Genomic DNA, 17519 nt, shown 5'->3' on the forward strand with positions numbered 1-17519 from the left:
TGCCTGCTTGAGTACGCACAAGGATCTTGCTGAAGTGTGTCAGTGTGTGTGTGCATAGGCATGGGGGTGTGTGACTTAGGGGGCTAACGCAATGAATAAGAGCTTTGTTTGGCTTTGCCTTGTGTTCTTAGAATCAGTGCAGGGGGGAAATGGCCCCTTATAAAATAGCACTTAGAGATTTCACAGCAGTGATGCTAAAATCTCCCGTATATTACTGCAGGCAGGAGCTGCAGAGCGCTGTCAATAGGGGAAACGTGCTTTTACAAAGAAATCCGGGATGCCTCCAAGAAGCAGAGAAAGCCAAAGAATGCCAGGTTCCATGAGTAAGCTGTCCTGTTAGTACCACCTTCCTAGTGCCTCCTGCTTCGCCTTGCTTCATTTATAAGGAGGATGCAGAGATGATCTGCCAAATAATTAAGATTACCATAGCTGGACTCTTTGAAATTATGGCTTAAAGCTTCCAAATGTGAAAGTGGGTTTGAAGTGGTAGAATTTAATAATGTTGTTTTCTGGTATTTCTTCTGGGGTCTGAAGAGTCCAAAGACACTTTGAGTCTTTCGATTTTGAAGTTTTCTTTCAGACCATTGGATTAGAAAGGTATCCTCTTTCCCTGATAAGAGCTGAGTTTTGCCAGTCTTTGCCTGAATCCAGGAGCTGCGTGTCTAGGACCGAAACTCACTCTAAACAGTGAGGATTTGAAGCATTTTCCTTGTACAAAAAATAAAAAAATAAAATAATAATAATAAAAAAACCTGGAGAAATAGCATTAATACAGCAGCTGCAATGTCAAACAACGTTACCAGCTCAGCTATGTGTATTTTCTTAAGTTTATTTCTTTCCGTAAACCACTGAAAACTGAAAAATGGCATAGTCTTACTTTAAGTATAACCAGGTAAGATCCTTTGGCAAGTGCATTCATGGTGATCAGACTTGACAGTCTGTTCTGTCTTTGGAATTCATGAATATATGTTTTAAGGCAAGGTTTTTAGGGAGGGGCAGTATATATTAATACATCAGTAGAAATAATTGTATTAAAAACAGACAAGATTTCAGGCATTCAAGCACTTCTTTGGGTTCCTGACATGCTTAGAGATCTTGTTCTTTTTCCTAGCTATATTTGCTTGTTCTGCAGGATTCTGTGGAATATTACTAAATTTAAGCATAGCAACCATGACTCTAAACAAAGATTCCTCTGTAGGTAGATGCCAGTTACACATTTGGATCTTATTTGCAGAAGCAAGAGAAAATAAGATGAAATGTCTTTACCTTTTCTGCTCATGCAAATTAAAAATATTGTTTCTCATGCTATTAACACTGATAAATTATTTGCATCACATCAGGCTTCTTCTAAGCACTTTTAAGAAGTGTACTGCAGAACAATTATTCTGTGGTCTGGCCCTTCTGGGATTTTGGGGTCAGTAAGAAAAGCATTTTGCAAAGTAGCCAACAATTTGATTAGTACAAATGACCTGCAACTACACCAATTAGGAGGTTTCTTGGATTAGAAATCTATGACCTACAATGAGTTGTCATAGAAACTGATAGGAAAGTTGCAGCTCAAAAATCACTTTAAAATAATGGGTTGGTTCATCATCTTGTGCCAAGTGACATAGTTTCCTTGAATCCAAGATCTTGAATCTGTCTCTACACCCAAAATCTTTCCCCAATCCTGGGTGAGAGGGAGAGGGTGGTTGTTTTGCTTCTATTTTTTGCTGTGCTGCAATTGTCTGCAGTGCCACTCCAGGGCTGTTCCCAGAGCAGGAGGGCAGGCTAAGAGAAGCAGTGGAGGGAGCTGGAGGAGCTGGCTGGATAGCATCACTGGGAGGGACCAGAGAGTATTGGCCAGTGTGTGAGTGTGAAGCTGGAACACATTAATGAATGTGTGCCTTTCATTTTCTCTGCACTACCTCTGAGAATTGTGCCCATTTCCATCAGACCCTTTCTTGAGTCCACCATCTCTTTCTCTCTCCCCATCCTTGTCTTGTGCTGCAGTAGAATTGTAAAGCTTTAGTTGTACTCTGTAAAAAAGGACTGTTGCAGAGAGCCTGAGAGTCTCATAGCATATTTAGTGGCTCCCTTTCACTCCCATGATCTCCCTTCAAAAACCTGCTGCATGCAAGCTCGTGGAGCTGACTTCCTACTCCATCGTCTGGGGTGAGGAGCTCTGGGCAGTCTGTGACCACCCTGGGTCAGGATTTCAGTGACTTCTGCGTGACTGTATTTCCCTTTCAGATTCTTCTTCAGCATATGTAGGGCCCGAGATGAATGTTTGTCACAAAATAAGTTGCTTTCTTCTATACTGATTTTCTAGCCATGCGCGAAAGCCCCTACAGCTTTAGAGACTTTAGAACAATCAAAAGGTAACGAGTCCTCTTTTCCACCTGCAGAGAAAGGAGTTGATGTGATCATATAAGACATAGAGAGCCAGAGAGATCAGCTGGAATGGGACCAAATTAAATGCATTTACTCTGCAACGTTCCGTTAATGCCAAGTAATTACCACATACAGTGGGATTTTTGTTTTGTTTCATTTTGGCACAAGAGAATTCTTTCCAAATATGAATTCATAAGGCCATCCAGGCAAATAGGCTCTTAGGTAAATTTTAACAAACCTTCCCTATTCCCATATGTTTCTCTCCCTTCCTTCTGGCGTTTGGAAACTGGCAGCATAAAGATGGGCAATGCAAATAACAGGGAGGAAGGCTTGTTCCCAGTGGCAGTGATGCTACTTCTGCCACTCTAGTGTAGGCTTCTTGGCCTCACTGCTGTCCACAGGGTGGTCCCGGATTCCAAGTGTTAACAAAGACAGAAAGCTAGAAGCTGGGGCATAAAATTCTCTACCTAAAGACTACCATCCGTTCAGGTTGATTGCTCATTCAGGTAAAAGCACTGTGCAGCACAAGGGGAAGCTCACCCCACATCTGATGTGTGGATGCTGGCACACTTTAACCTCTCTGTCTTACCATGGCACTGCAAAAAAAAAAAAAAAATTGCCACTTTACAAGTACTTAATTTTTCTATTTGGTCCTCCCTTAAATTCAAGTCTGAAAATGCCTGTGTTGTGGATACCAGCTGGTGAGAATTCAGGATGAAATGGTGAAGAGACTTTCCCATGGTGAATAGTATGTTCTTTACCAAAGGTGTCATCCCTTCCTTTCACCCATCCCTTTCACTACCTATGGGTGGTCTGGGAGTGAAGCTGGCTCAGGGCTCACATGCTGCTCTGCCCAGAACTTGAGGCAGGTCTGCTGAGACTGCTAGCTCTGAGGCATGGAAGGGCAGTTTTTGTACATCTCCTTTTGCTGCGCCATTCTCCTGAACGAATGTGAGATGTTTTGTAATGAAAACAAAACAAAAGTTTGGAAAAGTGCTGCGTTCAGCTCACGTTGTACCTTGATTGTTGGATTTCCTAGCTCACATCAAAGGCAGGGTCCTTAATGGCCATTTTAAATGTCCTTAATGACAGTCATAGGGCTCAGTGATAAGGTAAATGGTCAGTATCTGTTCTGAATGTGTGCTGTTTTAATGGAAGTCTCCTTTGGAAATATCTATTGCAGTCCCCAAGTGTCCTATTACAGCATATTCTGCTTTTGCTTTAAGTTAGCCTGCATTATTTACAAGTTGTCCCTAATTGATCGTTCTGGACTTCTGTACAGATCAGAGATCATTTCCAAGACATTGTCATATTCTGTATGTTTCTCTGAGGGGGTCGAGACCAACCTCCTTTCCAAGTGGATAGAGGTGTAATTACACTTGCGTCCATGAGCAGCGCTAGAGGAGTGTTGAAAAATGAAGAGATGGCATAAAGCTGAGGCTGAGCTCTGTTACGGCTGTTGCTGGACTAGGTTATGCTAACGCCGAGTCTTCAGTTTCTGGGCAGGTAGATTTTTATTGAAGCACTGTAGCAAATGGCCGTTGTTTGTTGCAAACATTCACACATGTTGTCAATTGGCCATTTCCAGCAGGTTTGTGTTCTAACAGCACGCCTGACTGACTGTTCTGCCTTGAAGATTTTTCTCAGAGTTGCAGCTTTTATCAGCAAGACATCAAAGATGCACATTTTGCCTTTTTATAAGTAAAGACAAGAGAAGAGTGCTTTTTCAGCCTGCCTAAAGTCCTTCTCTCATCTCTGTGACTCTTCAAGAGCTGCAAATGAAAAGGCAAAAAAGTCATCTCAATTTTAGTACAGGGTTTTTGGTTTGGGGTACAAAATCAAGTAAATGTAACAGTTGTACAAAAGTACTTGAGTACTAAGAAACAGATGGGTGTGCATAATGGTGTTGCCTGCAGGTAATGAAAATGAGTAGATTAGTCAATATACATTTTCTTTGATTTAAAACAGGAGTTACCATCCTGAAGGTCATGGCCACCTGCTTGCTCCCGTGTTGCCTAACAGTGAAAGAATCAGGCTTTGCTGGATGGAAGGGAATCCTCTCTCTTCTTTCCTGCGGCTAATACTCTCAGTTAAAAGCAGTGATGGATTCAAGGAGTTTCTCCATTAGAGCTAGCTGCTCAAAACGTTTTCAAAACCATATGCCTCAGTAGACAACTCCTAATAGGAGGTTTTTGCAGTAGCATTTGTTTGTTGCTTGTTTATTTGTTTTTTATCCAAGAGTTCACTAATACTGTTTACTATTAAAGGAATGTACTGACGGCATTCGCTCCTACCTTAAGAAGCTGGCATTTGATGGAGTGTGTCAGACCTAAATTCAAACTGAAAATTTCCTCCTACCAGTTTCCCTCAGCCTCTCCCTCCGATTGCGTTGATATTATTCATTTCCTATAAGAACAATGCAAGCTCAAACCTTGCATTCATCAGGAGAGGGCATTTGGGAGGTGGTCTAGAGTACTGCAAAGACTGAATTTTGAGTGTGTGTTTTCTCCTATCTGGAAGAGAATAAGATTGATGTCAATTAAAATATAATAGCTTAGATACTATGCTGGATTAAAAAAAAATACAAGCCTTAGAGTGGCAAAGCTGTCATGGATAATTTAACTTGCATTTTGATCCTTTCTTTACAGCCACAGGGACTTAAAACCAGAAAACCTACTGCTGGATGAAAAGAACAATATTCGGATAGCAGACTTCGGGATGGCATCACTGCAGGTTGGGGACAGCTTGTTAGAAACCAGTTGTGGGTGAGTGTCTCAGAGCATATCGCAAATAGTCAGTGACAGATTCCAGACATAAAAGACATCAATAGGAGGGGATTTGGGGAAGATCTGCAGGCTCACATTGTGCATCATTATTTGCTAATAAGTTAGTAAATTTATTAAATGTATGTAATATGTAAGATAGCTAAAATACAGTGGTTTTTTAAAGTGCTTTACAGTGAAAAGCAGGCCTTTGTAGATGTCGCATATGGATATAAAAATCAAGGCTTTCAGGTTTGGATTCATCTGCCTAGGCTGGCTTGTGTTTGCTTTCTCTGGATGTATGATATTTGGAAAATGAAAGCAGCAAAGAGACCTGTTTGAAGAAGAGGCTTTAAAATACTAGGAGATGGGAGAAAAGGGAATCTAGGGCATCTGAAATGGAATTTGCGTGTTCTGTTCAGGCTGCCTGCTTGCAGCTCTTCCTGTTTATGCTCCACTCTTCTTCGTTTCGGCTCACATCCAGGATTGACAGGGAGGCAGCAGAGGGTCCTTTGCAATTACAGGCAGGGCATGAATGCAGATACAAAGGAGACTGCTTGGAGGAATATCGCAGGGGCAGTCTAAAAACATTTCCACGTTAATTCAATTGCCAGCAGGAGCTTTCTAGGAATTTCCAAGGGAGCCAGCAATAAGCCCAACAGCTGAGTGAAGACCTGGTGCCTGGCTGAGGACAGGATGAGCATTTCAGGAGCAATACCCTTTGATCACAATCATCTCTAGGGATACCACAAGCACTGTGGTCCCCCAAAGCCATGACTCTGCGCTGTGTTGACTGTGCAGTGTGCTGCTGCAGTGAGCTGTGGCAAGGGCAGCAGCTGCATTGAGCTGCTGCAGCCTGGCACCACTATGCCAGCTTTTAGCTGCGTCTCAATTTGTTACAACAGCAAGCTCAGCAACTGGAATTGCAGAAGGAACCAGCACTTCTGCATCTCCTCCCATGCACACTTACTCCTCCTGGCCCTTGGCAGCATAAATCTCATGACTCCAGCTTATCTCCATCCTCGGGCTGCTACAGTCCACGTCTTTGCAGTCTGTGCCCTGAGGCAAGGCAATTCAGAGAAGACACGGAGCCATACCGGCTCCCTTTAAAGCCCATCCACTGCCTCTCAGTCCTGAGCTGCACAGCTTTGCATTCTGAGTTTTGAATAATAAATTGCAAAATTGTTTGAAGCTGATGATATGATTGAATGGTGGTTGATAAGTATATCAAGATGCACCCATTCCTTCCTTGTCTGTGTCAAGATTTGACCTCTCACCAGCACAGATGAGAAACAAGGAGCTGTGAGTCTGCACATTTGTTGCTTGCAGCTGCCTTCAAACCTCCCCTCTGGACTAAGAAGCAAAGTCCTCACTGCAGTTGCCACAAAGGATCTCTGCTCTTTAAAGAAAATTTTCGCCCTTCCTTCTGTGAAAAGTAGAACAACAAAAAGTACAAAAACCAACTCAGTCTCACATCGCCCCGAACTATCTTTCAAACTCCTCGGGAACCATCCTGGTAGGCTTCCTGCTCATGGTAGGAGCAGTCTGTGCCATCCAAGCCTACAGTCTCAATGGGAGATATCCTTTCTGTAAGCAATGCTGGAATTCAAGTCTCCATATTTCAAGCAGAGCCAGCCCCCACTATTGCAGCCTTAAAATACACCAATAAAGAAATCGATGGAACAGAAGAGACATGCCTGTAATATACGGAACACAGAAGCAATGCTACAATCTCCTGCCTTGCAGATGTATTTTAAGTACGGTGACAATCACTAGGCCTCCACGTGAGCTATTACACCACTTCATTAATTCTCCTGGCATGGAGCCCAGCATGGCTGGTACTGATGTCTTGTGATCTATCTGATTTGGGTGGTAAAGAGAAAAAGGAAGGAACGTAGGAAGGGAGGAAGGAAGGAATATATAACAGTGTGGCACAGAGTTCACAAAGAAAGGCAATCTGATTGTGACTCGCTTTCCCTACAAGCGTACACTAACCAATCTCAGAGGTTTTCAAGGCAGCAATTTAACCTCCCCCTTGTAGTTGGTACTTTCAGCCAGCACGAAAAGGAACAAAACAGACCAAGTCGTGGCTGAGGTATGGAACTTTAATGAGAAGTTCCTCCATGTACCCAGAAGTTAATTTTCAGAATGGCTTTCTCTGTGCTGTGAACGTTGATAATGAGATGAAACTGTAACATTTCCGTCGACAGCTGTGCAAGGAGTCACCAGGTTTTTCTGTCAGAGTGGGAGGATGAGATGGAGTTTAGCAGCATGATGCAATGAACTTTGTCAGTACAGCAGAGCTGTTAGAGTGTAGCCAAAAATCCTCTGCTGTCACAGTTGAACTGCTAAGTATAGTCCAGAGTTTGACCACAGATCCTTGACTGGCCTCACAAAGCTGTTCGTGTATTTTGTTGCTCACCTCAGAGCCAGCATCTGATGGGAGCTGCTCCTTAGACCAGCATGGTTTTCTGCAGTGCTGGTGGCAGCCTGGAGGAAATGATAAAGTTTCAGTCCAGTTATGTGTGTGTAGGGGAGGGAGGTAAGGATAGATTGGCTGTTTTGGTGACATCGTTTGTCACTGCCAGACTGCAGTCAGGCCTTGGTTGTAATTAATCCCCATTACTGAAAGCCTGTATTGCACAAATCTTGCATATGTACATATATACGGAAGAGTAAGCTAGAGATTTAAACATGTATCTTTAGACCTTTGAGGGGAAGAGTAGCTGTGGGAATAGTTCTGCTAACTGAAGAGACTGCACAATAAGACATTCTTGTGGAGAGAGAGTCCCTGAAATGCCAAAGTAACCCAACAAATCTTTGCATGCCTTTGCATGCAGTAGAGTTCAATGAGCAAATAGCAGACGGTGAAGGAAATGGAGGATGTGATAGGATGCTGCTTCAGTTAGTTCTGATCTCTTTGGCTCTTCCAAGCAATGACATGCAGAGACAATCCCTCATCTCTTTCAACAGCAATTCTTCCCAGCACACTACCTTGCAGGGCTTCAGAATGTTAGATACTGAACAATCCCTCATCGCCAGGCAAGAAGAATGAGTTTCTTATGGTTAAATCTCTGGACCTACATGATCTGAGCTTGATTTCTGCCTCTGCTGCAGGCATTCATGGTAGTCTTAGACAAGTCACATTACCCCTCTGTGCTTCAGTTCTCAATTTTAACAGGTCATTATAGTGCCCAAGTTGCTCTGAATGTAGTCTGAAATTATATCTATAGGAGTCTTGGAAAAGTAGCAACTTTTTTTCTCTTGAATGAAAAGAGCTCATGCATTGAAGGATTGATAGGGGATACTGTAGAGTTATAATTCTTGGGAGTTTGTAATGATCCTTCTTAATTCCTTATTGCTCCTTACAGGAAGCTGACAGAGTATGTTTTTGCCATCTCTGCAACTCACTCCATTTCACTTACTGTGAAACAGCACCATGTCCCTCAGGATGGAGATTGCTGCAGGCCACTAGGTGATGGAGAGCCCCACAGCAGTGCTGGTCTCTGTGCTGGCTCTGAACCACTTGATCCCAAACATACATGAGCTGAGACCATGACAACATGTATAGGTTGCTTTCTCCAACACCAGACGCAGCTCCCAAAGAGGCAGTCAGTACAGGCCCACAGTTAACTGACTGTATACGCAGCAGTTCTCCCCTGTCAGTGTTTCTGTTGGGAACCCCTGGAGGAGTCCAGAAATCCATACTTGTGGGAGGAACGATGTTGATCGTGTCCTCTAATTTTGTTGAGTAAGAAAGCCATTGTGCATGTCGGTGGCATAATGAAGGAAGAGAAAATCGCAACTTCCAACCCCAGCACAGTCTGTTCCACTGCTCTCAGCTCTCCCTAGCAAATGCTGGCTCCATTTTGCAGACCCACCTGTAAACATCAGAAAAACAACCCAACTGTTTCTTGTTAGAATTACTATCTCTTTTTGAGCCCAAAACTGTAACGCCCAAAACAGTGTTTGTTAGAAATGCTAACAGAGATCATCTAGCTCCTAATTCACTCACCTCTTGTATTTGGTCTATCACCACACCTGTGATTAGATAATTCAGATGAGCAGAATTCATTTGCTGTACACAACAGTGTACAATCATCATTTCTAATTTAATCTCAAGGCATGATGCTGCACGTATTCTTTCTCTTCTGTAGAGCTGTGTATACAAATGTGTGCGTGTTATCTAAGACATATGCAAATGTCCTGCATCCAGGTATTGTTAGTGTAGCAAATTTAGGCTCTTAAAATTAGGAAATAAATGCCAGAATTCATAATTTTTATCCCATCTCACTTAGAGTTTCTGCTGCTAGCACTCTGTTCCTGTCTCTTTCCCTGCTCTCCACTTCACTCTGGTCTTGTCAACTTTTTTGCTCCATATTTGGTCCCAAATATTCTTTTCTCTTTCTCACTAGATTCCAGCTCGGGTTTCCCCTACCTGGTTTTCCCAGCTCTCTGTCTGCAACCTAACTCTTGTTATTTGTGCACTTGGTTAGAGGCTGTGTTTCAAAGTTTGGTGCTTAGTGACAACCTCAGTCACAACAGCTTGTACTATCAGCTTCAGGAAAAAAAAATCGTTGCCAGTGCAGGTTGAATTTTCATCTGATTCTCTGGAGAATTTCCATTAGTAAATACAAACTTCCCTTTCTCCAGTGGTTGTGTTTGAATATTTTTTTTCCAGAGAACGTGAATAAATCATCGAGTTTTTCCTTCGCATTTAAGGATGCTACAAATTTTCACTGTTAAAGGGAAAAGCATATTTAATTTAAATAAGATTTCAGTAGTGGGCACAAACGTGAAACCAGTCTGAAGCAGGCAAACAGAAAAGAAAATCTCTGAGTTGTTAAATTGCTAATAAGTCATAAGCAATTTAAAATGAGGATTATGAAGGGAAATATCAGACAACCTTATTAATAAGTGCAAATACGAGTCTTACCTATAATACATCCCAAGGTGCATTAAAAGGGCTGTAAGTCTGCAAAATTAAGTGCTGAGAATTTAAGATATGCTACTTTTTAGATTGCTGGCATAAAATTAACTCAGTACCAAAATGTGCATGTGCATTAGGATAAGTCCATTAATTATGAGCTTATATGGTTTTTTTCTGCTGAATATTTGTTTCATTTGTTGTTTTGGTGAAGTTTTTTGAATAAGCATCTATTTAATGTTTGATTTATTCTCATCCTTTGTTTTATGGATCCATTTGTCATTTCTGCTCACCACATTCAAGCCTTGCTATGGATGCTAGGTAGTACTTTCATCACAGCATTTTAGGTTTACAAATATTCACTAGGCCAAAAACAGGGGAACCTGCAGCTTGTGATTAGCTGTGAATGCCCGTTTAAAGCACCTTTTCATTTGCATTCACAGAAGGACTATGTTGCAGGCACAGAGCTAGATTCTCCAGCGTGTCAACCAGCTGCCTCATCATGGTGTTGTCCTTGTGGCACCATATCTCCCTCACTTGACCACTGGCTTTCCAGCTTCTGCAAAAGTAAACCAGAGGCATTGTGGACAGCAGCAGACCCACTACCTCATGCTCATGTATCCACAGAGCACAGAGTAACCTATCCAGGCTTTGCTTTAGCAGTTTGTAGCTTTTGAGTAATGCACTTAGCATTCTTTATGCTCTTTTAATATAGGGATCTGTTTCAATTTTTAAATTAAGATCTCTTAAAGGATCTAAGTCTTCATAATTTGAACTCATATATTAATTAATGAACTGATTTGCAAATTCACAGAAAGTCTATTTGCGCTTGAGGAGTAAACAGCTGTAAGATGGCTGAGGGCTAGATGCTGAGTTTTCTCATATAGTGCTAAATGACAGAGCTGAAGCTGTAATTGCAAAATAGCACTCAGCCTTAACTACAGCTACTACTTTAATTACAGCCCTACCTGCAGTTACTGCCTTCTCTACAGCCTTGACTACCCACTGCTGAAACTGTTTCTTCAGTCCCTCCCTGCATTACTTTGCTGTGTGATCTGTGGCTGTCGCTTTCCCCACAGGATGCTCCAACACGCGTCCTTCTTGTGACTAACTCCCTTTCTCTATTCTGCTGCTTCTCTCGTGTTCCCCTTCATCTCAGCCTTTGCTGCCCAGCACAGTGTTCTGCACAGGCAGCCTTTTGCTCTGGTGGGTGGCTTCTCTCTCCAAAAGCCAACTAAGTGATAGCAGTTAACTTGGGGGGAAGTTAAGAAGGGGCTCTAGCATCTGAGCAACAGCAAAAACAGTCTGACGCAAGAGGGTTTCAGTGCACCTCTTTTATAAAACTATCTTCAAGCAAAGAGAGAACAAGACTTCGTCCTCCTTCTCTACAGATATACTGCCTCCAGCTGTGAGGTGTACAGAATGGCAGAAAAGCATTTTCTTCTTCCCCAAGTAGTACCTTTTTAAAGCATGGATCCAAAGTACCCAAGCATGGAGTACCAAGCATCTTTAAAAGGGGTCTGTCAGGAAGTGCAATACATGATTTGTCACATTATAGAGCAGGATCATACAGTACAGCTCTCCCTATGCTCCCTCATCAACCTTCTCTGGAAAAGCAGTTGCTGAATAAACCGTATACAGACAGCAGATTTATCTGCACACTGTGCAGTTCTCTCTTACCTATATACTGAGACAGGAGGTCAGAACTGCTTGCACAAATCAGAGGCACATCACATCTGCACTGAAGGTACAGCACTGGTTGTCTCATTTCTGCTCAAGCTTTACTATATCAATGTGTCACGATCAAGAACTCCTTGTCTTTTCAGATGAGATTCAGGATAGATGCATTAAGGACGCATCTCTTCCATTGCATGACCCCTTTCTGGACTTGTAGTGGATTTCACTATTGCTCTTTGGATTATTTCCTTTGGTCAGAGTCCCATATAAATGCTTTGCAAGATGTGTTAAGATTCCTGTGTCCAAGAGTCACAGCTGTAAATGACCATTCAAAGAGCCCTTCCTGCCTCAGGCAGACTAGCCCGGGAAAATCAGCATCGCCCTTGAAGTAAACACTGCCAACATTGGAGATTTTTTGCAGCAGTACCCTCAGGCAGCAACTGCTTCCTGATCTTGCTGAGCCATATACTCATTTATTATCAAGGACAAATTGTGGCTTTTGCTGCACAGAGATGTTGCTGAAAGATGAGGAGATGGTCCAGAGGAAGAGGCAGGGAATATATTGAGTATTGAATAATTATTGATAAGAGCCAAAGAGGTACTCAGGACTATATAGAAAGATAAATAGATTTTTTGTGAAATTTTAGTTTTCTCTTTAAAGCTGTTGAAGGTCCTTTGTGATTGGCAGCATGGAAATGAGTTTTCTACAGATTTCTGGCTGGCCAGAGGAACCTGTTTAGAGCTGTTTGCCAAGATAATGCTACAGATATCCTGATAGTGTGTGCTGGCAAGAATTTAGAGTGACTATGCCAGAAATGTGTGCTCTCTGGGCAGTGGCGGTGCAGCTGTAGAATGATCAAATCATTCCAACTTGTTGAAATGATTTATTGTAACATTTTCTCCACCCATTGTGTTGGATTTTAGCATAATTTCACTACTGTCTTGAAAGACACCTCACAGATTCCCCTGCACTCAACATCAGGGAAGTAAAATGTTTTAAGTGCATTTGCTGCTGAGATTCGTAGCTGGGTATCTGCCCATCTCGTGGTCTTCACAATACTTACATCCTTCTTTTCATGGGTATTTGCTGGTTATATACCTCAGCATCTGCGATTAAGAATTCTGAAATCTGTCTTTGTTGGAGTTGCAAACTTCTGAGAGGTATGAAAGTGGCTCTGGTGTTGCTTTCGTTAGAGCAACTGACTTATGATGAGGTTCTGGTCACCTTTTTCATCCAGTTGTGGCCAGCAGCAACTTTTAGAAATGCATCTGAGTTCCTGTGGCTGCCAGAGACAGAGCCACCAAAAGAGCCCAGTGGGTCTATCCTCACCACTAGACGCAAGTACTTTCTTACCAGAATCCCAGAGCATCCAAATGTCAACTCTATCCTGCTCTCCAAGGCAAGGCATTTCTTGTCTTAATAGGCTTTTCAAGGTTTATAAAATCAGGCCTAGATTAAGACCTGAGATCAGTACTGAATTCATAGAGCTTGTCATAATACCTGTGATAGCCTCTTGAAGGAGAAGTGTTATCGGATAGTACGCTAAACTTCCAGGTCCTACCTTTCCTGAAGTTTGTGGGGGATCAGTTATATTTAATCTCTCCTTGCTTAAGCTTTGTATTCAAGGTAGCTGCAGTTCTAGTTGTACTCCGAGTGTATTATCGCCGTCTGCCAAAAGCTGTGATAAAAAATCAGATGTGCCATGCACTCAGGGTGATATTTTACCATAAGTGTAATGTGTATGGAAATGTAATTAATGGACTGTCTCACTGGGCATTAAAGTACCATCCTAGCACAATGCTAACCTCGCTGTGCTTCTGTTTTGCTCATTACTTTGTGAGACAGGTATTGCCCAGCCATGATTGTGTTTGTCACAAGAAACAAATGCACAAATGAAGACAGGCTCAGGGACTGCTGGGAGGTGTCAGTATAAACAATAGTGAGATTTGCACACAGGTCTCAGGCAGTTTGCATCCCTTCTACTTGTCAAGTTACTTTAATGAGGGCTATAAAAATAAATAGCCGTGGCTATAATCTTTAGGAATTAAAATGATTACCTGGCAAGTTGAGGTAATTAACTATTCTCAGACAAGAATCAAGGAAGAGATAGATGAGTGGAAGGATGTGAAGAGAATATATTAGCTCAAAAGGTACTGTTGTCCATCCTTCTTGTGTAGTGTTTTGTTTTGTTGGGTTTTTTTAATGGAAAAAAAAAATTACATGTTGAAATTGTATACTTGCAGCTTTTATGACCACTGGAGTAGTTGAGAACACTAGCTTTTTTTTCCTAGAAGACCTTACTGTGTGTGCCTTCCTTCTAGTTCTTCCTTCTATGGCCAAGTGAAAGTGAAGTGGTAAAGGGCTGGGATTTTTTACAATCACAAAATATGCCTGCTTTTCTATTCCCTTTAAGAAATTCATATTAGGGCCATAGAATGTTGAATTATACTAGTTGTAGGCCATTTCTGATTTTGTCTGAGAAATATATTCTCATTGAAGTAATAATAAGGGCTGTTTTTGCAAACTTGCTGTCTGTGTAGACCCTGATTCTGGTAAGCAAAATGGAAATGCAAAAAATTCATAAATACACTCATCTCACTATTTTGTGTTTCAGATCACCGCATTATGCCTGCCCTGAAGTTATCCGGGTAAGTTGATTAAATCAGTGTACGTTTTCTTTAAAGTGTTACTAATTGCATATGTGCAGGTAGACCTCTGTACAGTAAGTCGATCCAAAATAGACAGCATGGGAAAGGAGAGAATAAACATAACTGTGGCTTTGGTTGTTTGGTCCAGCCCTGAATCAAGCCACATCAGCCGTCTGACGGAAATAATCCTGTGTTGCTCTCGCAGTGCGTTTGTGCCAAGTTATCAGACAGAAAAGCCTCATTTAACTTGATCTTTCCACTTGAGACACCTATGCCTCTCTTTCTCTGGTGTAGCTGTAATTTCAGCAGAAGAACTGGAGTTGGCTGTCAGTGATATTGGTTTCTTTTAAATGATAGGAACCATGCTTTCCCTCCCTACTATTCCTTTTGTCTTCTTAAAATAACTATTGAATATTACAGTGGCAAAGTTCTCCCCCTTTCCCCCTCCCCTGCCCTTTTTAGGTGTTCTTTTTTATTATTTTCTATTTTTTGAATGGTTTGGGTTTGAAGGGACCTTAAATATCAGATATATTTCTAACTCCTCTGCCATGAGCAAGGACATCTCCCACTAGATCAGGTTGCTGAAACTCTGTTCAACCTGACCTTGAACACTTCCAGGGAGGAGGTATCCACAGCTTCTCTGAGTAATCTGTTCCACTGCCTCACAACCCTTACAATAAAAAAATAATTCTTCCATATATCTAAGCTAAATCTACCATTATCCCTTGTTCTATAAAACTCCCTGCAGAGTTCCTCTCCAGCTTTCTTGTAAACTCCCTTTAGGTACTGAAAGGCTGCAGTGAGGTCTTGCCTTCAGGTTGAAAAACTCTCTCAGCCTGTCTCTGTAGGAGAGGTGCTCCAGCCCTTTGTTCATCCTGTGTCCTCCTCTGGACCTGCTCAAAAAGGTCTATGTCCTCCTTGGGTTGCAGACTATAGAGCTGAATGCAAGTGGGGTCTCACAAGGGTAGCGTATCACCCTTTTGTAGCATGTCACTGATGTAAAGCCAGACACATACAGAAGATGCTGTCCAGCCAATACTATGAGTTCACAAATAATGTGACTGGTGACAAGCTCCCTGAAGAACTAGGGAAGAGAAAAATGCAGTCTTGTTGCCCTTAATGCACCTCCATCTCTGTTTCAGGACCAGTACTAAAAAGTTACCGGTCATCATAAAAAAAATCAATTAATGGGCTGTGTCTTGGCCTCCTAGTTGGGAAGGCCACTGTGCAAAGCAGGTGGCAGAATCAAAATGTGTAGTTTCCCATTCTCCCCTCTCTTGCTCTTTGAGGATAATGAATTCATTTGCTGGTGAGCACCTCTGAATCTCTATATCGTTGCCACACAGGGAGAAAAGTATGATGGAAGGAAAGCAGACGTCTGGAGCTGTGGAGTCATTCTATTTGCGTTGCTAGTGGTGAGTCATCTTCTTCGCTCTATTCTTTATAAAAAAGAAGGGAAAATTCAAAAATGCTGCTTTATTTAATGGTGATTCTATTGACATCGTGTACAGATATGGGTTTTTTTAGTTCTCCTATTTTTGTATCTCTCAACTGCATGCTTTCTTCTTAGTTCTACATCAGTCCCAAAGGAAAAGCATGAATATCACTGCTGCTTTGAAATGCAGCTGCCCTGCACATGACAACACAGACAAGTGTCAAAGACTTGCCTCCATAAATATCATTTGCTGTGTTGTAATACTGCAGCCCCGTTTGAAGCACACTGAATTTTTTGATCCAAAAGGGTGTGCCACTCCAAGATACTGAAGATGTCAATTAAGTTGCCCTTCACAGGATTAAACATGGCTGGTTTGGACAAGAGGTTTTGGTGTTTTTTTCTGCTGTATGTCTACATACATTTCATTAGGTATATGCATATATTAACTGCAGTCTTTTATCAAGAAAAAATTTGAGTGGGACAATTTTGGTTCATGCAGGTATTGAGCTATATTTTAATTTGGTTCACTGGAGAATACACAACTGAGCCAATAATACAAAGGATAAAGTCATTTCCATCTGGCTCTCTTGCAATACTTTCCTTAGTATTCTAGTATCTTGTAACTTTTCCTTCTTTTGATCAAAGTTTCAATTCTCTGTGGTATTTATTCTGATTTACAGCATAATGTAACATTCCCAAGTATACAATAATTGGATGTCCAGCTGAAAGCAAATAGGTTTGGCATTTGTTATCAATTCTCATGGTAAAGTGTAGGAAAATACAAATATAAGCTGATATAAGCATGACATTACTATGTGCAGAATTAATGTTGTAGGCAAGAATAGATTTAATGCGCATTAAGTATTTTATATTTGTAATAGTTTAAGTGATGATCTACAATTATAAAAATAAGAAGTCCAAAGCTAAATTTTGTTGTCCTTTTGCTTTTATTAGTATACTCATTTACTAATTCTTCACTGAAATGTTTTATTTTGACTGAAGCACTTGTTCAGTGAAGCTAAAACTCTGTTGAAGTTACACTCTGTTCATAATTTTAAAATACTTAGTATAAAGTATCTTTTTTCCAAAAATTACACTGATAATTTTTTAAATGGTTAGAATTGAAATATCTTGTAATATTCTGTGTAAGATGCATTAATTCTCCTTAACCACTTTTACTATTTTGAGCAATTATAATTCATTGACATTTTTAAATTTTGGATTTTTTTTTTTTAATGTTGAAGCTGCATGGGAAGAATTTTACCTATCTCACTAAGTATCACATGGAATCTCTTGCTCCTAACCAACTATTTACAAAGGTGATAAAGTAGTTATAAAATGAGCTCCTACTGTCTTGAGGTTTGTAAGAGATGTCTTGAGTTTGTAAGAGAAGGCAAGACAATTGGGATATGTAGGAGTGGACTTTTCCTTTTAAGGTGGATTCTGTGTCAAGATTTGGTGTCCCTCTGTTTCTGGGAAGCATCTTCATGTATTCCCCTATATACTCATGAGCCTGCAAAAGGAAGGAAATGAGTCTATTATTGACAGAGCTCTCCAGTTGATTATGTCAGGAAAAACCCTGCAAAAAATCTCAAGCTATAGTAACAGGTGGTAGTAGTAAAAGAGCTGTAGTTGTTACCTTCAAGAAATGACACAAAGCAGCTTTGCTGACTTCACTGTGGATCAAATTGTGTTA

At 41.2% G+C, this 17519-nt stretch overlaps 1 protein-coding gene across 8 annotated transcripts in view; it reads left to right on the forward strand.

The window, feature by feature from the left end:
- Positions 1 to 17519, forward strand: part of BRSK2 (BR serine/threonine kinase 2) — a 285303-nt gene that overhangs the window by 201082 nt on the left and 66702 nt on the right. For all 8 annotated transcript variants that reach the window (XM_065755162.1, XM_065755156.1, XM_065755157.1 and 5 more), the window contains exons 5-7: positions 5022 to 5138; positions 14355 to 14388; positions 15735 to 15803. In XM_065755162.1, coding sequence (XP_065611234.1) covers positions 5022 to 5138; positions 14355 to 14388; positions 15735 to 15803 — 220 coding nt within the window. The remainder of the gene's footprint in view (positions 1 to 5021; positions 5139 to 14354; positions 14389 to 15734; positions 15804 to 17519) is intronic.

This window comes from Cyrtonyx montezumae, unplaced genomic scaffold (genome assembly GCF_038088225.1).
Source record: "Cyrtonyx montezumae isolate F1298 unplaced genomic scaffold, pur_monq_1.0 scaffold_10, whole genome shotgun sequence".
Lineage (NCBI taxonomy): Eukaryota > Metazoa > Chordata > Aves > Galliformes > Odontophoridae > Cyrtonyx > Cyrtonyx montezumae.